This window comes from Panthera pardus, unplaced genomic scaffold (genome assembly GCF_024362965.1).
Source record: "Panthera pardus isolate Hobbes unplaced genomic scaffold, ASM2436296v1 HiC_scaffold_12, whole genome shotgun sequence".
NCBI lineage: Eukaryota > Metazoa > Chordata > Mammalia > Carnivora > Felidae > Panthera > Panthera pardus.
The window spans coordinates 111,045,195-111,068,936 of NW_026526677.1; the positions used below are offsets into that span (position 1 = coordinate 111,045,195).

General features: G+C 38.8%; 1 protein-coding gene across 11 annotated transcripts in view; it reads right to left on the reverse strand.

The window, feature by feature from the left end:
- Positions 1-23,742, reverse strand: part of GRIA4 (glutamate ionotropic receptor AMPA type subunit 4) — a 396,312-nt gene that overhangs the window by 84,461 nt on the left and 288,109 nt on the right. For all 11 annotated transcript variants that reach the window (XR_008421331.1, XM_053900551.1, XM_053900547.1 and 8 more), the window contains exon 6: positions 9,822-9,875. Coding sequence is in view for 10 of the 11 variants with exons in the window: in XM_053900551.1 (XP_053756526.1) it covers positions 9,822-9,875 (54 nt within the window). In the remaining variant the exon portion in view is untranslated. The remainder of the gene's footprint in view (positions 1-9,821; positions 9,876-23,742) is intronic.

Below are 23,742 nucleotides of genomic sequence, written 5' to 3' on the forward strand. Positions count from 1 at the left end.
AAATCAGTCTCTCTTTCAGCTATATTGAGGTATAATTGACAAGTGAATTTGTAATATATTTAAAGCAGATAAGGCGATGATTTGATGTACTGATGCTTTGTGAAAGTGTTCCCACCGTCGAGTTCATTAACTCATCCATCACGTCACGTGTTTACCTTTTTTTTTTCTTTTTAGGTGAGAACCCTTAAGTTCTACTCTCTTAGCAAATTTCAGTTATATAATACAGTATTATCAACTATAGCCACCATGTTATATATTAGATTCCAAGACCATATTCATCTCCTAACTGAATGTTTGTACCCTTTTACCAATGTCTTCCTATGTCCCCCACCCTCCAGCTCCTGGCAACCAAAACCCTATTCTCTAAGACTTAATCTATGAGTTAGATTTTTATTTTATTTTTAAATGTTTATCTATTTATTTTTTTGAGAGAGAGAGCTAGAGAGAAAGCAGAGGAGGGGCAGAGAGAGGGAGACAGAAAATCCCAAGCAGGCTCCACACTGTCAGCATGGAGTCTGACATGTGGCTCAAACCCACAAACTGTGAGATCATGATCTGAACTGAAACCAAGAGTTGGACGCTTAACTGAGTGAGCCACCCAGGCACCCCATGAGTTAGATTTTTAAAAAAATTCCCAATATAAGTGATACCATGGAGTGTTTGTCTTGTTCTCTCTAATTTCACTTAGCATTATGTTATCCTGATTCATCCATGTTGTCACAAATGGTGGGCTTTCGTTCTTTTTTATGGCTGAATGTGTCCTATATCTTTTATCCATTCATCTGTTGGTGGACACTTAGGGTGTTTCTATAACTTAGCTATTATGAATAGTGCTACAATGAAATGGGGGTATATATATCTTTTTGATATAATGATTTTCCCCCCTTTGGATGCATACCCAGAGCTTGGATTGCTGGATGATATAGTAGTTCTATTTTTAATTTTGTGAATAATCTCCATATTGTTTTCGACAGAGGCTGCATTTCCACCAACAGTGTACAGGGCTTCCCCACTTTTCTACACCCAGCATTTGTTCTCTTTTAAAGAATAGCTATCCTAGCACATGTGAGAGAATAGCTCATGGGGGTTTTGATTTGCATTTCCCTCATGATGAGGGATGTTGAATACCTTCTCATGTACTGTTGGCCATCTGTGTGTCTTTGTTAAAATGGTGCTATGCCCATTTTTAAAATGAAGTGTGCACGTGTGTGTGTGTGTGTGTGTGTGCTATTGAGTTGTAAAAATCCTTGTATATTTTGGATATTAACCCCTTCTTAGATATGTGGTTTGCAAATATTTTCTCCCATTCTGTAAGCTGCCTTTTCATTTTGTTGATGCTTTCCCTTGCGAGATAGAGCTTTTTAGTTTGTTGTGGTCCCACTTGTTTATTTTTGCTTTATGTGGCTGTGCTTTTGGTGTCAAATCCAAAAAACCATTGCTAAGGTCTATGTCAAGGGGATGACGTCCTAGGTTTTCTTCTAGGAGTTTTATAGTTTCAGGTCTTATGTTGAAGACTTTAACCCAATTTTTATTTCATTTTTGTGTATAAGACAAGGGCCCATTTCCGTTCTTTTGCATGTGAATATTTACTTTTCCCAACAGCATTTATTGAAGAGACTTTTCCCATAGTATATTCTTGGCTGATTTGATGAAAGTTAATTGACCATATATGCAAAGCTTTATCCCTGGGCTCTATGTGCTGTTACACTGATCTGTGTGTCTGTTCTTATTCCAATAGCATACTGTTTTGATTGCTACAGCCTGGTAATATAGTTTGAAGTAGGAAGCATGCTGCCTCCAGCTCTATTCTTCTTCCTTAAGATTGCTTTAGCCATTTGGGGTCTTTAGGGGCTCCAAACAAATTGTAGGATTGTTTTTTTCTATTTCTGCAAAGTATGGTATTTTAATACTGATAGGGGTTGCATTCAATCTGGACAGTGCTTTGGATAGTATGGAAATCTACACATACTTTTAATTTAATACTTCCATTCTATTAACACACAATATTTTTCCATTTACCCGTGTCTTCTTTCATCCATGTCTTTGGGTTTCTGGTATACAGATCATCCACTTCATTGGTTATATTTATTCCTAAATATTTATATCACTTTTGATGCTCTTATTAATAAGACTGTTTTCTTATTTTCTCTTTCTGATGGTTTGTTGTTACTGTATAGAAACACAGCTGATTTTTGTATACTGAGTTTCTATTCTGCAACTTTAATGAAATCATTTATTCTAATACTTTTAGTGGAATCATTAAAGTTTTCTTTTTTTTAATGTTTATTTTTGAGAAAGAGAGGGAGAGTGTGTGTGTGTGAGTTGGGGAGGGGCAGAGAGAGACACACACACACACACACAGAATCAGAAATAGGCTCCAGGCTCTGAGTTGTCAGCACAGAACCCGATTCAAGCAGGGACTGAACTAACTAACCTGAGATTTTGACCTGAGCTGAAGTCGGATGCTTAATCAACTGAGTCACCCAGGTGCCCCATCAATGTTTTCTATATATAATATTGTAAGATCTACAAGCAGAGGCAATTTTATGTCTTCCTTTCTGGTGTGGATGTCTTTTATTTCTTTTCTTGCCTAATTGCTCTAGCTGGGACTTCTAGCACTATATTGAAAACCAGTGGTGAGAGTGGATATCCTTGTCTTATTCCTTACCATAGAAGAAAAGCTTTCAAAGCTTGTCAACATTAGTTGGGTATGAAGGTAGTGGTGGTGGGCTTGTCATACATGGCTTCTGCTATGTTGAGGTATATTCCTTCTATACCCAGTTTTTATCATGAGATGATGTTGAATGTTGTCACATGCTTTTTCTGCATCTAATGAGACGATCATGTGTTTTTAATCCTTTTGTTAATGTGGTGACTGAGTTGTGGATGGTGAGCCATCTTGGCCTCTCTGGGATAAATCATGCTTGATATTGGTATGGCCTTGGTATGATCCTTTTAATATACCTGCTGAATTTGACTTACTAATATTTTGTTGAAGATTTCTGCATTTATGTTCATCAGGAATATAAGGCTTTAATTTACCTTTTTATCGTAGTGTCCTTGTCTGACTTTCGTGTCAGGGTAACAGTGGCTTTTTAAAACGAGTGTGGAAGCGGTCTTTCCTCTTCTATTTATTGGGATAATTCCAAAAGGATTGATATTAACTCTTCTTTAAATGTTGGTAGAATTTACCCATGAAGTCATCTGGTCCTGAACTTTTTTTGGTGGGGGCATTTTGATTACCAATTCAAACTCTTCACTTATTATTGGACTGTTTTAGATTTTCTTTTTCATCATATTACATGGTAGGCTGTATGTTTCTGGGAATTTATCTGGTTCTCCTAGTGTTCCTTTAATGCTGGTGTATAATTGTGTATAGCACTGTGTTAACGATCCTTAGTATCTGTGTCATGAATTGTATTGCATCTTCTTAACATTTGTTATTTTCTTCAAGTATTCTTTCTTTCTTCTTAGTCTAGCTAAAGATTTCTCAATTTTGTTTACCTTTTCATAAAACTAGCTCTTAGTTTCATTGACCTATTGTCTTTTTTGTTTCTAGTTCATTTACTTTCACTCTGACCTCTGCTATTTCCATTCTTCTGCTAACTTTGCCCTTAGTTTGTTCTTCTTTTTCTAGTTCCTTGAGGTATAGAGTGAGACTGCTTATTTGGTATCTTTTGTCTTCATGTAGGCATTTTTCACTACAACCTTCTTTCTCAGAACTGCTTTTGGTGCATCCCACATGTTCTAGTAAGTTATGTTTCCATTTTCACTTGTCTCAAGATATTTTTTGATTTCTCTTTTAATTTTTTATTTAAGCCACTGGGTATTCAGGAGCATATGGTTAATTTCCACATATTTGTAGATTTTTGAATTTTCTTCTGGGAATTGATTTCTAGTTTCATATCCGTGTGGTCAGAAAGGATGCCTGATATTTCAGTGTTTTTAAATTGATGAAGATTTGCTTTGTGGCATAACATAAGATCTATTCTAGAAGGTTCCATATGTGCTTGAAAATGTATATTCTGCTACTGTTAAATCAAAACTTCTGTTAGGTCCATGTAGTCCAACAGGTAGTTTAAGTCCAAGCCCTCCTTACTGATATTCTGCCTCAAGGATCTAGCGATTACTGAATATGGGGTATTAAAGTTCCCTACTGTTTTTGTGTTGCTGTCTATTTCTCTTTTCAGATCTGTTAATATTTGCTTTATATATGTAGGTGCTCTGACGTTGGGTACATAAATATTTACAAATGTCATATTTTATTGATGAATTGACTTCTTTATCATTATAAATGACATTCTTTGTCTCTTGTTATACTTTCTGGATTACAGCCAATTTTGTTTGATATAACTATAGCTACTTCTTCTTTCCTCAGTTTCCATTTGCATGATCTCTTTTTTCTATTCTTTCACCTCTGATCTGTGTGTATGCTTCAAGCTGAAATGAGTGTCTATAGAGTTGGGTCTTTTCTTTCTTTCCTTCTTTTTTTAGGAACCTATTTTCATTCAGCCACTCTATCTCTTTGGATTGGAGAATTTAGCCCATTTGCATTTAAATAAATGTTGGTAGGAATAGACTTACTACCAACATTTTATTGTTTTCTAACTGACTTATAGTTCCTTCCTCCCTCTCTTCTTTTGTGATTTGAGGATTTTCTGTAGTGGTATGTTTTGACTCCTTTCTCTTCATGTTTTGTGTTTCTATGAGAAGTTTTTGTTTTGTGGTTACCATAAGGCTTAGATAAAACATCTTATAGCTCTAACAATGTACTGTAAGCTGGTAACAACTAAACTTTGAATGGATACAAAAACTCTACAATTCTACACATTTCATCCCACATTTTATGTTTTTGATGTCACAATTTACGTCTTTTTATATTGTGTATATATTAAGAAATTATTGTAGTTATAATTATTAATATTTTTGGTTTTTTTAACCTTTATAGTAGAGTTAAAGTTATTTACCCACCACTATGACAATATTGGTGTATTGTAAATTTTTCTATATATTTACCTTTACCGCTGGGTTTTATACTTTCATGTGTTTTCATGTTACTAATTTGTATCTTTTTATTTCAGCTTTAAACATTAACATTTCTTTTTTTTAATGTTTATTTATTTTTGAGAGACAGAGCATGAGCATGGGAGGGGCAGAGAGAGAGGGAGACACAGAATCCAAAGCAGGCTCCAGGCTCTGAGCTGTCAGCACAGAGCCCGACATGGGGCTCAAACTCACGGACTGCAAGATTATGACCTGAGCCAAAGTTGGATGCTTAACCAACTAAGCCACCTAGGCACCCCTAAATATTAACATTTCTTATAGAAACACTCATGATCAATTCTTTCAGCCTTTGCTTGTCTGGAAAGTTCTTTATCTTTCCTTCACTTCTCAGGGACAACCTTGCCAGGTAGAGTATTCTTGGTTGCCAGTTTTTTCCTATCAGCACTTTTTTTTTAAATTAAATATTTATTTATTTTTGAGAGAGAGAGAGAGAGAGAGAGAGAGGCAGTTTGAGCAGGGGAGGGAAAGAGAGAGAGAGGGAGACACAGAATCTAAAGCAGGATCCAGTCTATGAGCTCACAGTACAGAGCCCAACACGGGCTCAAACTCATGAATCCTGAGATCATTACCTGAGCTGAAGTGGGACCCTTAACTGACTGAGCCACCCAGGTGCCCCTCAGCACTTTCAATATATCATCCTATTCTCTTCTGGCTTATAAACCTTCTGCTGATGGTCTTGTGGTGGTTTCCTTGTACATAATAAGTTGTTTTCCTCTTGCTGCCTTTAAGATGCTCTCTTTGTCTTTAACTTATGACAACTTAACTATAATGTGTCTTACTGTATATCTCTTTTTTTATGTTTATTTCTTTTGAGAGGGAGAGTGAATGAGCAGGGGAGGTACAGAAAGAGGGAGAGAGAGAGAGAGAGAGAGAGAACCCAAGCAGGCTCGGCACTGTCAGCACACAGCCCAACGTGGGGCTCGATCCTGTAAACTGCAAGATCATGACCTGACCTGAAGTCTAGAGTCGGATGCTTAACCAACGGAGCCACCCACATGCTGCCCTAGATCTTGATTTCTACTTGTTTCCTCAGGTTAGGGAAGTTTCCAGCCATTATTTATGTGAACAAGCTTTCTGTTCCTCTCTCCTCTTCTTCTTCTGGGAGCCCTATAATACGTACACTGATCTATGATGGTGTAATAGAAGTCCCTTAAGCTATCTTTACTTCTTTCATTTTCCTCTTCTTTTTACTTCTCTGAATGGATGGATTCCACTGCCTTGTCTTCAAGTTAGCTAAGCTTTCTTACTACCTATTCTAGTCTCCTATTGAACACCTCTATTGAATTTTATTGTATTCTTCAGCTCTGTGATTTATGTTTGGCATTTTAAAATATTTTCTAACTCTTTGTCAAAATTCTTATTTTTGTTAATACTTTGCTCTTCTGGCCTTGATAAGCATCTTTATGACTGCTATTTTGAACCCTGTTGTGTAAATCATTTATTTCCATTTCATTAAGATTTATTTCTGGAGATTTATTTTGTTCTTTTGTTTGGAACATATTTCCTCATTTCTTCATTTTTACTGATTCCCTGTGCTGGTTGGTTTCTGCACATTAAATAAGACAGACACATCTTCCAGTCTTGGCACACTGGTCACATATAGGAGATGAGCCTCATCAAATGGGCCTGGACTAAATTGTTGGTTGTCTCTTAAACCTATGTGATTGCTCAAACAGCTTCTTTTTTCTTTTTTAAGTGGATCTTAGTAGTTGACAGGCCTGCCAATGTTCCAAAGGAAGGAATCACAGTCAGCACCTAGATGCAGGCTGAATGGAAGTTTGACTCTCAGGTAGCAGCCTGTGAAATATACGGTCAAACCCCCTTTTAGGGAAAGAGTAGGAAATGTGCACCTTGCCAGCTGCCTCTACATTGAGCCCTGGGGGGATGGCCTGGGTTAGTACTTTTGCACATACCTGTTAAGAAATGCCTCATTGCTTGCTACAGTACTGTGGGATTTGTGAATATAAGCTCTGTTGCCTATCAGATCCAGTCATCCCTTGGGTAGGTCACCAGGCACGTGTACAATATTCTAGAGACAGGTTGATGTCCTGGTTTTATAGGAGGAGTGAGCCAGAAGGAGAAGGTGACAGAAATGTCCACCAGCTCTCCTGGGCTCCATGAAGAATCATGGCCAGTTCTTTAATGCACGCAGGTGGACCCTTACATATGGACACTGAGGCAGCAGACTGTGAAGTAGATAGTCAACTGCCTTTCAGGGAAAGAGTGGAGACGAGCATTTTTGCTTGCTCCCTCTGTGCTAATAGGGTCTGTGGGGATAGTTACATTGAATGCTCACGAGCCCATTAAGAATATGGCTTCTTTGTTTTCTATAGTCCTGTGGGTCTCATGGACATATAACCATTGGCTTTCAGAATTAGGTGTTTCGGGGCCTGTCTCTTGACAGCCTTAAAAGCTGGGGTGCTAAATGTATGGTCCAAATCCTCACTGCTCACGGAGAAGCTGGGCGTTGGGGATTCCCTCCTGATTGTATGGCACTGTGCTGGGGTAGTTTTTATGGAAAGAGTGGTCTCAGCCTTTCCTATCCATTTCAGTGTGTGTAGTTTCTTAGCTGCTTGGATTTCTCCCAGGGCGATGACTCTGTGTGTGTCTGGGGGTGGAGGGAAGTTCAGGAGCTTCCTACCCCACCATCAAGGTCCCTCCAACTAAACAGTCCCGATGAATTGGTTAAATACCAGTTCCTGATTAGTTGCAAATTGTAAGTGGAAGTTATAAATGGAATTATTCTCTTAACTTTACTCTCAGAATGTGTTGCTAGTGTACAGAAATACACATATATATTTTTTTAATACTGACCTTCTATCCAGAAACCCTGCTGAAACTCTTTATCAGTTTTCAGTTTTTTAGTTAGATTCCTTAGGATTTTACATTCACAAAAATCTCCTCTTCTTCTTAATCTGAATGCCATTTATTTCTTTTTCTTGCCTAGTATCCCTTGCTCGAAGCTTTAGTATCATGTTCAACAGAAATGATGAGGGGCCATTCTTGTCTGTTTCTGATTTTAGGGGGAAATCATTCAGTCTTTCAACATTAAGTATATTAATATAATCTTTCTTTTGATAATGGATTTACTTCACATTTGGGAATCCTATGCAGTAGTTTTCAGGAAACAGCCCGTGACTGGCCCAATGAAACAAAAAACATTCTGGTTTTGGAAGTCACAGCTATTTAGAGATAAATGAATTAAGTCAGTAGAAACCATAATTAATAAATATATTATAATTTAGATCTGCACAAGTTACTGAATAATCATGTATTACAATGATATCAAATACATATGGTAAGGGCTTTGTTATTTTTAGTGAGAGTGATGATCTATGCCCTAATTCAGGCAAATATTTTTTCCTACTTCATATGCTGTAATGACACACATAACTTAAATATGCTGTCATCTCCTAGGGCTGCTTAAGAAAGGCTGTGATAGCCATTAGGATGTTATAACCATTCTTTCCATTTTGTACTGGTTTGTCAATGTCAGCAATTCATTTCTGGTATGACAGTCTATAACACATTGACTTTTTTTTCCTTCTTTAATTCCACTGTTTGGAAAGAAGAGATGTCAAAACGCTCCACTTGCTAGAATCACCTTGTACAATGTCACTGTGAGTGTACACATTCCATAAACATAAGACTTTTTTCTCTTCTAGTGACTAATATGAGAATATATTAGCTTTAAGAATTATATTTTTATAAAATATATTAAAACATACAGACTATGGACCTACTAAAAGCAATGGAAAAGACAAGTCAAAATTTCTCAGTGTTTTCATGATAATCCATGAAGTAGCAAAATTATACTTTATTAATAACAACAAGGAAATAGGAGTTTACAGTCTATTGTTGCATTTTACTATCTCTATTCCATAGTGAGATCCAGTTCACTAAAGACTGAAAATTCCTGTCTCAAAGTGTGATGGTCCACTCACTACATGACAAGAATGGATAAATCTGAAATCTCTATTGTAGCCTTTGGCTCTTCTGCTGTAAGCAAAAGATCTTCACCAAAGAAATATACGGTGGAAAAGAGAAAAAGGAGAAAAAATTCTTAACTTTTCTAAAATGAACCACTTTTGAGAGCAAGCCCTTGGGGCAGATGGCACTCTAATAAAGCAAGGAGAATGGCTCTCCACATAGTTTGCTTTCCTTCTTCACCGCAGTTAACAAGAAATACTTGGTAAGCCTTGCCAAGAAATCTAAAAGGACTTGCCTTAGGCCTTTTAGGATTTTATACTAATGTATGTATCTTGTTCGATAACCTTCTACATATATGAAAAACTGACATAATTAAAAAAAACATGGATCACTCCCAATCAAAAGACTTCCTTATATAATAGTCATTTCAATCTTGCTTTTTCTTAAAATCAGAGGACATGGGTCATCAGTTTGATGATCCTTGTGATAGCCCAAGTAATGGAAATCTGGATCCAAAGGTACATTTACCATTTATACAGGGGAAAGACCATTATTTGATTTGCCAAGTGATATCACAGTAAAGCAAACATTATCATTACTTTTAAGGTTGCTTTGGCAGATGTCAAGCTAGTCTGCACCAAAATATATTGAATTGCACATTATGAATACCATGACCACTGCAATAAAAATATTATCCTAAGTGTTACCAACAGATTAGTAAGTAATATAGTTTATTCATTTACTGAACTGTTATTGTAAAGCACAGTTAAAATAATCTGGAATGCTTGAGCAATTCTTATGAAAAACAGAAAATAAAGAGTTCTTACCAAGTTTGCAATGATGTAGTGGTAACCCTTAACATGCTTCCCAACACTCACAATCTGAAAAGACAGAAGGAAATAAGAGAAAACCTGTTTAACTTCACTGAATGATATTTTTAAAAACAGAATTTTAACTATTGTAGCATAATTCCTTGTGGAAACATGAAGAAAAAATGTTACAGTTTTCGTTATAATAGAAGAAATCCACAAGCCACCTTAAAAATTAAGTGATTAAAGTAAAAAAGAAAACCCTCTAATTTCAATCATGCTGTATAAATGACTCTTCATTCACTATACCTTGTTCTTGTTCAGAAAACTACTATGCTATGATCCCCTCAAAGAGAATGACAAGGTGATAAAACAAACTGATAGTTTATATAAATATTTCTATAATGGAATATGCACTAACATAAGAAACTTAAAATTATTCTGGTCCAAAGACTATAGTCATCCTTAATTTGTTGATAATTTATAGAAATGTATGATAGGCTGCTGGTGTCTTCAATTGTTAAGAATGATTTTCTATGAGTAGACTGGATTTTTGTCCCGAGCAGGAAGCAAGGTTTTTCTAAGGCACAATCTCTGTGTGTAGACACCTCTGATACTATAGAATACTTAGTTAATTCCCCCCTGCATATGGATAGACTATTATTTTATTATAATAAAAAGACTAAAGACAAAACATCAAGAGACTTTTTGTCTCTGCTAGATTCATTTTTTTCCCCTAAGAATGTTTTCAGAAATGTTTTGAAAATTAGAAACTCAGAAATTTCTAATGCAGGAATAAAGTTGCATTAGAAATTACAACTCTTAGGGGCGCGTGGGTGGCTCAGTCGGTTGAGCGTCTGACTTCAGCTCAGGTCATGGTCTCCCGGTTCATGAGTTCCAGCCCTGCGCTGGGCTCTGTGCTAACAAACAGCTCAGAGCCTGGAGCCTGCTTCAGATTCCGTGTCTCCCTCTCTCTCTCCCCCTTCCCTACTCATGCTCTGCCTCTCTCTGTGTCTCAAAAATAAATAAATGTTAAAAAAAAATAATAAAAAAAAGAAATTACAACTCTTATTTTCTATAAAACTGAAAATTCCTTCAATGAGAGAAAATCTAATGACAATTACCGATGGGCAGCTTTGGAATCTCACTGGTTCCCCAAAGGTGATAACACAATACATGAATTTCATGTACTTTCATCATAAAAGGAAAAATTAAGTTGCTTTTAGCATTTTAACATCCTCTAACAGTTCTTTGTAAATTGGTGACTTGTGTATAAAATAAAGGAAAACCCTTTTGAAACAGAAAACAGGGTTTTGCACACATGGCTATTGGTGAAATGGTGTCTCTGCTCATGCAATCTTTCCTTTTTGGTTACAGCCAAGACCTCCTCTTTGTTTTTATGGTTCTGCAGTTTCACTACAAGGCAGTTTGGAAATTTTACTTTGAAATATTTGTTCATATTGTTCAGGATATGTCGTGCATTCTAAGTATGAGGATTTCCCTTCAACAATTCTGGGAGATTCTCTACCAATAACCCTTCACACATCTGTGTGTTCTGACAAATACTGCAGTGTTGATGTCACTGAGTCCCAGATCTCAGCAGGTGGAATAAATTCAAATTTAAACGACAATCTACCTCAAGAAGGTTGCGATGACCAATTCTCACAGAAGGTGTCTCCCTCACCACACTGAGCCCAGGCCAAGGCAGAAAATACTCAGCTGACTCCTTGTACAGGAAGCAGATTTTTTTCTGCTCCTCTCTTTGACTGGGTTGTCACTCTTCTAGAACGTGGCTTTAAAAGGGACCTGAGGTCTAACTTACTGCCTTGGCTGAGCCCAAAGTCCCTGTTCTCGGGTGAGCATGAAACCCCCAGTCAGTCAGGCTGCCCAATCTGGCAACTTCCCTGGGTGCAAGTTTCTTTCACTCTTGGCTCCTGGAGACTTCACTCTCCAGGAAGCTCAACTACACATCTGCAATGTTTTACAAGTAGTTTTTATATTGCCCCATTTATCCGGTCCCCAGTTTATCTAAAACTGAACACCCCTTGACAGTCTCACCACAGAAATAAGAACAAGCAATACAGAGATGGGATGATAAGGAAAGTTCAGTAAAGAAACCGCTTAATTAGTCACCATATTGGGTAACCCAAACCCGAGTGATTCAGCGGGGGCTGGGCAGGCAGGAGCCCTCTTTTTCTCTGGAATCTCAGGTACAACTTGTACAAAAGACAATGATCTAGGGACACTTGACAGCTGGTACTGGTAGGAAACTGCAGAGTCGATGATCGAGTCGGCCAGCACTTCCTGCTATTTGACCTCAGCAGGGATTGCTGCCACAAGACAATTCATTATTAATCTCTTGCTGACTCACTGGAACTTTCTCTGGCTTGACTGTGTAAGCTGTTCTGCACTCTCTTTAAGCCCCCCTGCTCATGCTGCCTCTTCTCTCTCAGTGCTCTCAGCTTGGGGTTTCTCTGTGGCTGCAGTCAGTAACCTGTGCTTTCCCCTAGAATCATTTTCAAGAGTTAACACTTGCACATGTGAAAAAGCTGTGGAAATTCTGCACTAGGTGTCTCTGCGAGGAAATTACTGTCATTTCCAGACTGCCTAGAAAAGAGCTGTCATAAATTAAAGCTTATGTAATGCGTTTTCGAGGGATGAGGACTTTTAGAAACCACAAACAATTGAAAGTGACAAAAATCCCGGCAGAAGAGGCCTTGCAGAGCGTGATACGCCTCAACATTCTGGGAACCAGGGGCCTCAGGGAGCAGTGATCTGAGGATTTATTTCCCTGGCTGGGGACGCTACAGAGAATGCCATTTTTGCTGAGCCAGATCCTGGCTGGGGTAAAACGAATGTGAGAGCCTCACTGCCTTTGAACACTCACCACCCTGACTGAGGGTGGCCAGGGGTTAATAACGGCCAGATCTCGGTCCCTCTGCCAAGCATCCAACACTAGATGGAAGTTTCTTTGTGAAAACAAATCCAATTTATACTCCATTACTCCGTAGTAAAGGGCCCTGCACCTCGGGTGTCATTTGCTCAGGTTCTTCCATTGTTTTTATAGTTGTGTAAAACCAACAGTCTCACGGGTATGGTTCTCCACGGCTGTCGTCATCTCAACCAAAGTGAAGACTATGTTGTATAAAAACAAAACAAAATAAAAAATCTGAGTGGCTGGACTTTGGGTGCAGACCACACCTGTGTCTTGCTATTTCTGACATTATTCTTTATAAAGAAGGAAAATAAACAGTGTGAGGTGAAAGATATTAATATCTAACAGCACAACACACAGTGTGTTTGGCCCACTTGTTATGGGAAAGCAATATCTACAACAAAGACTTTGCTGCAGCAATTAATTATGGCCTTTCATAAAGACAGAAAGGTGTAGGAGTAGAGACTCCATCTCTGTTATCTTCTTAAAAGACACAGAGGATGATAAATGGACAAAGAATAATGATCAAGTGTCTGTTCAGAGTTCTAAAGAGTGAGTTAGGGAGAATGTACAAGTTACACTGATTATACACTTTCAGAAGAACCCATCTTTACAAGAATAAAATGCTTCAGAAAAGGCACTAATTGATTTCTTTGATTACTTTCTCTTGGTTGTTTTTTAGGAAACAGTTGCTGAGAAATATTTATGTTGCTGGTCAAAAGATTCAGTTCTAAAGTCAGGCCTATGCATATTTAATAAGGTAAATGCCAGATGTACTCACCAAACTGTTCTGTTAACAAATTATGGCATAATCTTTATGACTGTAACTTCTAAGTCTTTATTCATTTATTACAATTAGGGAAGGATGAACCCAGGATACTTTTCACCTCAATCCCACCTTTATTTTTTTCTAATTTTTAAAATGCAGATTGATTGATTTTTTTTTTTTTTTTTTTTTGAGAGACCTGGGGAGGGGCAGAGAGAGAGGGAGACACAGAATGCAAAGAAAGCTCCAGGCTCTGAGCTGTCAGCACTGAGCCCAACGTCAGGCTAGAACTCATGAACCATGAGATTGTGACCTGAGCTGAAGTCGGACGCTTAACCGACTGAGCCACCCAGGAGCCCTGACCCCACCTTTAAATAAATTTAGTTCAATAAATGTGTCCTATGTATAAGTTTAGGGTAAGGAGATTCAAGGCTTAAAAAGATAAGTCGGTGCTGCAGTTATAAGAGTGTTTAATTTCTCTCCTAAGACGATAAGCCTCAAACAGAAATGACTGAAATACCGAGTAAAGGGTGTGCCATGGATTTGAAGGAGAAGTGGGATCATTTTGTAGGGAGAACAAGGTAATTTTAAAGACAGAATAGATGTTAAATAAATGCTGATTGAGTGGATGAATAAAGAAGTTAGCCTATAAATGCCACAAACACTAGTATATTAAGATCAATTTGAAACTTGTAAATGGTGGGAGTTTGGCTTTTAACCCACCATACAATTTTACGTGAATCCTTCCTGTATCAATGGTTTATAAAGCATTCAGGGGTCTCTCTAGATACGAGGTGCTGTATATTACCTCCCACTGTTATTGCGAAGCCACGATCACTGTAGTGAACACTATCTTCAAGCTAGAGAACGGCAATGGCACACCCAAGTAGGAATGATTTTGGCTCTCCTTTTACTCCGATTTAATAGGCAGCTAGAAATTCCTCTCCCAGCCGTTATCACGTTCCAGAAAATTCCATGACAGTGGCCAACCAGTACAGCCTACCTGGTGGTGTGGGGGACACGATGCCTCGTCAATGGTGGAGACTTACTGTAACGAGGGCAGTCACTCACTAGTCCCTTGTCTCTGTAGAAAGCCCAACCCCCCAGATGCCTCCTGAATGCTGACTTTCAGGGTGCTTCAAAATACCTTACTATAGAGAGAAACAAAAGCTTTCCCTTGTTTCGTTTGATTAGCTAGTTTACCTCAGTTTCACCAAAAGAAAAACGTAAGGCAAAGGATTTCTGCAAACACACTGCAGAGTTCAATTACAACCATGTAAGAGAACAACAGGACCTTTACTTCTGGGGATGTGATTCACAGTCAGTGAGGGGAACATGAAGAACCCCAGAACAAAAGGAACTAAGGCTATTTGTGTGAGAAGAGATTTAGGGAGAGGACAGAGAATGAGCGCTCTCATCAGTACATGTGCACACACACACACACACACACACACACACACACAAACACACACACAACTGTATTTTTTCCTTCCACACTTGAAGATGTTAGAAATTACAGAAGTTTCTAATTAGGACACACTCATTTTTCGGAAGCTCCGAACAGTGGCTGACTGCCTTCCGGTAAAAGATGTCAGGGGAGGGTCTTTCTCAGGCTTAAAGTCATGTGTTTGCATGGCCAGTGAGTGTCACAGACACTACTGATGGCCCACCAATGCTTTTCCTCTTAGCACTTCAGTGCATACTGCTGTAACTGCCAGCACCTGAATTTCCTGGACATTGGGCTCTTCTCTGATCCCTGGAGCCCACTTTGCTCATGGTGGGGCGGGCTAGCAGGCCAGGCAAGAGGTGCCAGGGAATTAATGCCCTCCTCCCCAGCAGCCCCCGTACAGAGACGGACGGGAGCTGCTGCAGAAGTATTCCAACGCCCATGCCAAAGAGAGGAGTCTGACATGTGTGTTCTATTTACACTAATTTCAAATGACATTTACAATAATCCTCTAGTAATTTGCATTAATATCAAATGAGATTAAGCCTTGGTCACCCACATGGCAATTTTCTAGACAAATGCGCCTTTAATTGATTGCATTTCTCCACTGCAATTCCAGTGTGTTCTTCAACTCCCAAACCTACTGATTACACACAAATCCTTGTCTTAAGATCTGCTTCAGGGGAAACCAAACTAAGTCTCCAAATTAAAAAAAAAAATTACCAATGTGACAGTGACATTGTTAAGGGTAAAAAAATACCTTTGTTGGGTAACTGTCCCAAGCTTTCATCTCTGTAGCATAACACATGTACGTTATATTCTGAGTTCCTAATCTCTGAGTATAATCAAGGACTCAAGTTGCATGAAATACCATGATTTTATTTGGATATCTAAATTTGGATATCTAAAAAAAAACAAGAAAAAAAGGTTTATTTTGATATAGAGAAATAGGGATGAATCAGTATCTTTAATAAATTCTTTTCATTCCTAATATATGCTTTTTCCTTTTGTCCTGTCTTATATACTTTAAGGACATCCATACTTAGTACTGGTTGGCTATTGGTTTTTTCTTTGAATGTATTCCAGATGTTAAAAAAATCCCTTCAGTTTCATCCTTCCAGAACAAAGATTGTAGATCACTTCTCCCCACCGAGGGCCCTCTGGGGGTAGGAACTGAATGGAGTCGTAGAACTAGGAGCGAAAACCAAGTGCTAAAACGCAGGTGTTTAGTTCTGTCTCCACACCTCACCTCGGCATGGTAACTGCCAACAGCTACAGAAAAGCACATCGTAGAATATATCCTTCTCTCTGACTGTTATGGTGGCTCCAAAATTCTACACCCACAGAGACTGAATAATATTAGGATTCTCATCATGTTAACAATGGCCATCTCTTAGCAGAGATCCATTCTGTTTAACAGTGTTTTAATTTAGCGATTGAAAATATTTGCAGAGAGGCACAGAAGGTTCTATGGAATTTGGGATTTCGAATGTGAAACACACATAGCGGCCTGAAAGAGCCAGTGAGCACAAAGCCCTTTTTTAATTACAGAGATTATTTTTTAAGAAGCAATATAAAAAACAATTCTATGGGGCGCCTGGGTGGCTCTGTCGGTTAAGCATCCGACTTTGACTCAGGTCATGATCTCACAGTCTGTGGGTTTGAGCCCCATGTTGGGCTCTGTGCTGACAGCTCAGAGCCTGGGGTCTGCTTTGGATTCTGTGTCTCCTTCTTTCTTTGGCCCTCTCCCACTTGTACTCTGTCTCTGTTTCTCAAGAATAAACAAATGTAAAAAAAAATAATTCTTTTGAACAATTCTAATGAGCTGCAGGTGGAGGGGGGAATATTTTGCTTTCATAAAAAAAACACATTAAATAAATACAGTCATTAAGTGATGAAGCTGGGATGCCAGCCCAGATGTTTTGACTACAATTTCGTCTTTTTTTTTTTTTTTTTTTTTTTTTTTTTACTATACCCCATTGCCTTCCTTAGGCCATAGCAGTCAGAAAAATGACTTATTTTTTGGCCAGCTATTATACATCTTTCCTAAGAGGAAAATAAATAACAGACATTTATGACAGTGCCCTTCATTATCACATTAGGTAGTAGGCAAATGCCAAGGCTGTGGATGAGAAAAACCAGCTTTCTTTTAAGGAACCAAAAAAACCCAATTCCTTTCCTTTAAATAATCTCCTATCTGCACATACTGCTTATTTGAATCGCTTCATATATGCAAGGTTTCCCTAGTCCCGTTTTGTAGCAGATTGGTACAGGGCCACACAGATGGAATGCTATCAGGTAAAACTTAACATATCTAAGTTTAGGTTTGCAAATTCTTCATATATCCATAATAAAGCTAATAGCAAAAAAGCTTCAATAACTTGCATTCAGTTTTGTTTACCTTGTACCCTATCAGGTATACATTTAAGATGACAGTTCAAGTATATAGTCTAACTTTAATGTAAGTGCAACTCAATCCAGTAGATAATTCTATTTATGTGACAACCTCAAAGTGATCATTAAAGGTTCAATTATGTACCATATAGTTTTTTTTTCTGTGCAGTTTTAAATACATTTTATGTTGTTCTCTTTGAAAACCCCATAAACAGTAGTTTATAGAGTATATAAACCAGAATATTTTATTTCTTGGGGTGCCTGGGTGGCTCAGTCAGTTGAGTGTCTGACTCTTGATTTCAGCTCAGGTCATGATCCCAGGGTCGTGGGATGGAGCCCCATGTTGGGTTCTTCGCTGACTGTGGAGCCTGCTGGAGATTCTCTCTCTCTCCCTCTGCCTCCTCCCTGCTTGCGTGACATGTCGTCACTGAATAAATATCTATTTATGGGTTATAAAGAAAACTTGAGGGGGCGGGTGGGGTTGGTGGTGATGGGAAAAAATGTCTTCAAATGTCACATATTGTCACATAGATTTCAAAGGGATGGATAATTGTGAGGGGATATTTGAATTATACATCAACTATGTTCGAACATGGCTTGCATAAGCACCCTGGAAAGGTGTTGTTTATGGGAAAGATGGCCTCTAAGATCCAGCCAACCTGAGAGTCTCTGATTGTGTAGGGAAGTGTTAATGAACCACTGGTTCTGGGGGCTCCTGTTAGTATACCATCTTCTTACCACTCTCCCCTTAATTTCGTATTTCTTTTCCTTATCATTTTGATTTGAAATAGTATCATCTGAACATTCTTCCCTCTCTCATTTTTAATTCAAACTTCCCTTATTTTCTTGGAAACGTTTTATTTTCCTGTATTTTCTAGGCAAATAAAATGTAAAGAGGTGACTGCAGGGAGGGAGGGAGAGAGAGGGAGAGCTAAAGAGAGAGCAAGAAATTCTGTGGCCACTCTTGCAGGGAACACCAGGTTAAATAAGGTTTGAGGCTGCCTTGCTATAGGAATTTTTAGAGACTTTAATATGCTAATGTTCACCAAAATCCCAAGAGCCAGATAGAGTACACAGCTCTGTAGAACAGTTTTAAAAGGTTGTTTAAGGACATCCTTCCTACAGCTTTACTCTCTACTCATCGCTTTCCTTAAGCGTCACATACATTTCAGACTTGAGTTGCTTTAGCGGCATTTTCTTATTTCTCTTCTGTGTTGATCATCTTTACCCACAATAAAAAGTCAACGGAACTATTTGAGGCATATTCAAGATATGTTCTGTCCATAATTTTTGTGTTAGTGCCTCAACTATGTAATAATGCCAGCTGGTACCTTTTTAGTCACGAGTTCTAAAATTTGCACGTTTGTAATCTATTCAACAGATGGTAAACCGTGACTAGTTAAATACAGAAGACATATGACCCCAGAGTTATTCTCTTTACTTTTATTTCAGGAGAATGCTTTCTTTATAGGGGAATTTATTAAGTTTTTTGGACTTCAGACAGCTTGGTGCTGGACTTCAGAAAGCAGCTGGTGCATAGAACCAGGTTCCTATGAAGTGGATTCAGAGTGCAGACAGAGATGTACGCAGAGACCCAATCTTCACAGACAGATACAGACTTTTCTATGTAAACTCTTTACATTTGTTCAAGTGACTAACTCTGAAACTATTAAAAAAAAAACAAGCAAATGAAAGGTCATTATCAAGAGAAAAAAGGCAGGGAAAATATGTCTCTCCCTAATAAATGATATTGTCCTATTTCAGTGTCTGTATGTTGTATTTGCATGTAGGTGTGTAGGGATCTTATTCCCATGAAGACTATTATCCATAACTAACAATACTGTTAAATTTTCCAAAGGAAATTTTCTTTTAAACCCTAATCATTTTTTAAATGATTTTTACATTTAAAAAATTTAAACCATTTTTTAAATGGCTTTTTAAACCCTAATCATTTGAGCTTCTCAAAATCTTAACCAAAGTAATGGTGACTATGAATCCCTGAATTAAGTGCATCTCGTGGTGCTTGGCAAAGTAGACATTAATTAATACGTTTAAGAATTTCTCATTACCACTACTTGGCATTAGATATTTACTTGCTTATTGTGTGGCTCCCTCACGAGTCAGGGACTTGCGGGGGGGCTTAGGACATTGTCTGGCTCTGATAAGCACTCAATAAATATGTGTGATATAGACGCCAAATAAATGAAGCTAACTACTGGTATACATGAGACATAAAAAATAAAGACGAAGCACCATTGCTCGCTTGATCACCAGTCTGTTCCCCTTTCAGTCCATTCTCTATGTTGTCATGAGAATTATCATTCTAAACCACAGATCGATCAGATCACATCTAAAAACACCCACTGACATTTAAAAGCTATGCGGAATAGAAGACTACTTAACAGAGACTGTGAAGCCCTTTGGAACCTGTCTTCAATTTGCCATGAGCGTCTTCTCATTTCCCCTGCACCTGATGTTCCAACCACACGTACTTGCTTCCAGCCACCCGCACCGCCCCCCCCCCCCCCCCCCCCCAGCCAATGGCTCCATCCCAGGGCTCTTCTTTCCCTCTGCCATCTGCCAAGGCCCTTTCCCACCGCTTCTTCCTGGGGAGTTCTGACTCATCTTTCAGCCATTTGCTTTAGTCTTTATTACACCTTTCCACACTGTGCTATATTATTTGCCTGTGTTCTTGTTTTCCTTTACATTTGAAATTCCTTTAAGGAATGAACCACAACTGATTTAATTTTATACACAGTGCTTGGAAATGGATAGGTATGGAATAAATATTTGCTGAATAACCAAGCAAATGGGTGAATGTTATGTTCATGATTAAGAAAGGAAAATGATAGGGTACAGTGGGCAGAGACCAGAAAATTAGTTTCTTTCATGTTATGGGCAAGATACTTATATTGTTATGTCATTATACTGGATTAAAATACTTGACCTTCAAATTTACATATGATAAAAACCAGCAAAAATAACCATAATTTATTACAAGAAGAGAACTAAAAAAATTTTTTTTTTCTGGGGCACCCCGGCTGCTATGTCAGTTAAGCGTCCGACTTGGGCTCAGGTCTGATCTCATGGTCTGTGGTTTCGAGCCTTGCGTTGGGCTCTGTGTTGACAGCTCAGAACCTGGAGCCTGCCTTGGATCCTGTGCCTCCCTCTCTCTCTGCCTCTCCCCTGCTGGTGCTCTATCTCTCTCTCAAAAAAACATAAATAAATAAACATTAAAATAAATTAAAAAAATTTTTTTCCAGTATAGATTCTGTGGTTATAAAGGAAAAGACATAAGGCAATATTCAGACAACTGAGGCCTGGACTTGGAAGAACATAACAATCTCTTGGTATATGTGACACTGGGGGTGGGGAACTTAAAAAAAAAAGAAAAGAAAATTCCCTGTGTATAATCTTGATCTTCCTTCCATTTACCAGTGATCATGCGGACCTTCTTCTTTTTTTTTTTTGTAACAATGACACCATTTTAACTTCCTTCCACGATCTGATCTTAATATATTTTTTAAAGTTTATTTATTTATTTTGAGAGAGAGACAGTGGGGGGGAGGGACAGAGAAGAGAGTGAGAGAGAGAAAATCCCGATGTGGGCCTTGAATTCACGAACGGTGACATCATGATCCGAGCCAAATTTAAGAGACGCTTAACCAACTGAGCTGCCCAGGAGCCCCCATAATCTGATCTTAAACTTGGCACCAGTTGTACGCAAGGGCAGAGAAAATCTAGGTGATCAGTAGGGAAGATGTGTGCAGCGTAAGGGGAGGATTAAGCATGAATCTGTCCTGTTACCTTTCTAACGAAATCACTGATTAAAAGATGCGTCACTTCACGTACTGGCAGGTAGTGCACTCTATTACTCAACTGTCTGATAGGAACACTGGAGGTTTTATACAGTGTGGTTATACTGACGTTTACAAGACCCCAAAAAGTGTCCTCAAAGGTAATATTGGGTGCTTTGCTTCCTTTTTGTCAATCTCACTGCCTTTTAAGCATTTGGAGAGTGGATGCAGAATTCTAATGGAATAAATTACATAGTTATCCTCTGTCTCCCATTTAATGAGGAATATTACTTGCCTTTCTCTAAATCATAGTAGACAAGTCTACACAGCAGCTTTCTATTTAAGGCTAGAAACACTAGCTTATTTCTCTAAAATTATTAGATTTTCTTTTATCTTTTAAAAAAGAAACTGAGCTTTTGAATGTTTATATCAACAACAATAACAGAAACTATTTTAAGAGGTATTCTTGAAGCAGCAACTAAAACAATTTTAGTTGAACACAATCAATGCCTAGAATTCACAATTCTTCCAAGATAAAAGTACTAGCATTCTGCCAACCAGTTTCCTTCCTCCTCAAAAAACATACATCCTTTGCTTTCTTTACTTTTCCTTTTATATTAATTTTTTTTTTTTACTTTGTAAGGAAATGAGGAATATCCACAACCATGGTAACGGTTGCTAGGAGACAATTAGAGACCCCTTTCTAACTCCCACCAAGTTCCATTTGCACTAGTCTGACTGAGATCTATAAAGGTGTTTTTTTCCCCTGTTTTCTATGAAAACAACATATCCAGTGCATTAGAATGGGATTTACCCATTCAAATCAATTCAGCTAAAACGTAAGATTAAAGAAGTGAAAATTCACCTTTAAGAAAAAAAAACCAAAAAACCATAACCTCATGTCTTTTAAGTTTCTCCTCACTTTGCTGCGGTTCCTGACGGATATGCAGAAGCAGCGTTACAATGGAGCCAAGCAGCAGGGCCCTGCTAAGGGCCTGCAGTGCAGGAAGCTGCTGATACGACTTCTTTGCTGTAGTAATTTCTTTGAGTGCCTGATTTGCTCCCATTCCATCTCACTCATTGTTGCTCTAATATATGGAAATGAAACACTTGTGCTTTTTCAGCCAGTACGAGCACCAGAAAACCCGGATTTCCCATCATCTTCGGCGGGCGAGACATATTGGACAAGAAAGCTTCCCAGGTAATTGAGGGCTGACCTCCAGAAACTTCAAGGACTGGTGAGAGCTCTTCCTTCAAACGTGGGAGAGAGATACCTCCTGCCTGTGTCTTCAAACGAAGCTCATTCAGACTTTCATTTATTGGACAATTATTTTGCTCCCTTTTCCTATCACTGGGGATATATCGGCAAATGCTAATTACAGACTCTGCTCTGATGGAAACAAGATTTCGACGACAAAGACAGACAGCTGAACTAGGACAGCGCAAGGAATCCGCATTCCTGCTGCCTCGAGTCTTGTCAGCACCATCTTGGGTTACCTGCTCCACTCCAATTTCTACGTTTGCCGCCTGCCCAATTTCTACCACGTAGAATGGGTCTCCGCCTCCTGAGCTTTCCCAGAACTCCTTGCCTTCCCGCTTGTTTCCGTCTGGAATATCCTTACCCCTCCTTGGTTCCTGGAGAACTACAATGCATTTTGAATTTAAAAGTCTGTTTTCCCCCGGGAAGCACTTCTGACTGTCTTCATTCTACTGGGTCAGCACATTTGCTGGGGTCCTGATACACGTTGCAGTATTTCTGATTCTGAAGCCATTACATCGTCTGGTCATTATGCATTTTTGTTTCTGAGTTCCCAGCTTGAGAGTATGCCTTCCTGGTTTAGGGGCCATGTTTTGCTCATCTTTGTTCAGCCCCGCAGGGCCTGGAAGGATGTTGGGAACATAGATGTTGAATGCATGCATTCGGAATCAAGCGCAGGACTCTCCTGTCTCTACTGGTGTCTCCTGTCTCCTGTCACCTCCTGTCTCTACTGCTCATTCCTACTGTCGGGATGCATGCTGCTTAGTCCTTCCACAGATAGTTCCAATAATCAAAGCCATCATGCCCAGTGATGAGGCCTCTTCTGGAGTGACTACTCATGACTGAAGCTAGTGTTCCTTGTCTCCATGCTTGTTTTTTGTCTCCTCTGTCTCTTATACTTCTGTTTTTGACGACTTTTTTTGTCTTGGTGTGGGAAAAAAATGACCCCATGGGTATTAGTCAGTAAATAAAATGCTCCTTCCTTTCTACATAATGATTGAGCTAGTTATGGCACACGGAGGCAGGCTCTTTAAGCCGTTGGCTCTTTTTGATGCTTTATTCAAGTCAGAGATGTTTTTGGAAGTGGAGGTGGGTAGAGTTCTAGATTTAGTGCAGTTCTTTATGTTAGAGACATCTGAAAACTTATAAAGGCAGATTATAGATGAGCAGACTCTATCTGTTCCGACACATTTGGCAGTTCGCCAAAAATCCTGTCTGGGCCCTGATCTTATCACTGGGCGATACTGGACGAAGAGGCAGCCTTGGCCTTAGGACACACTGCTGAGGCCCTGTGCACTTTCTATCACTTAGGTACAAATGGCCACATTGCTATTTGTGAGAA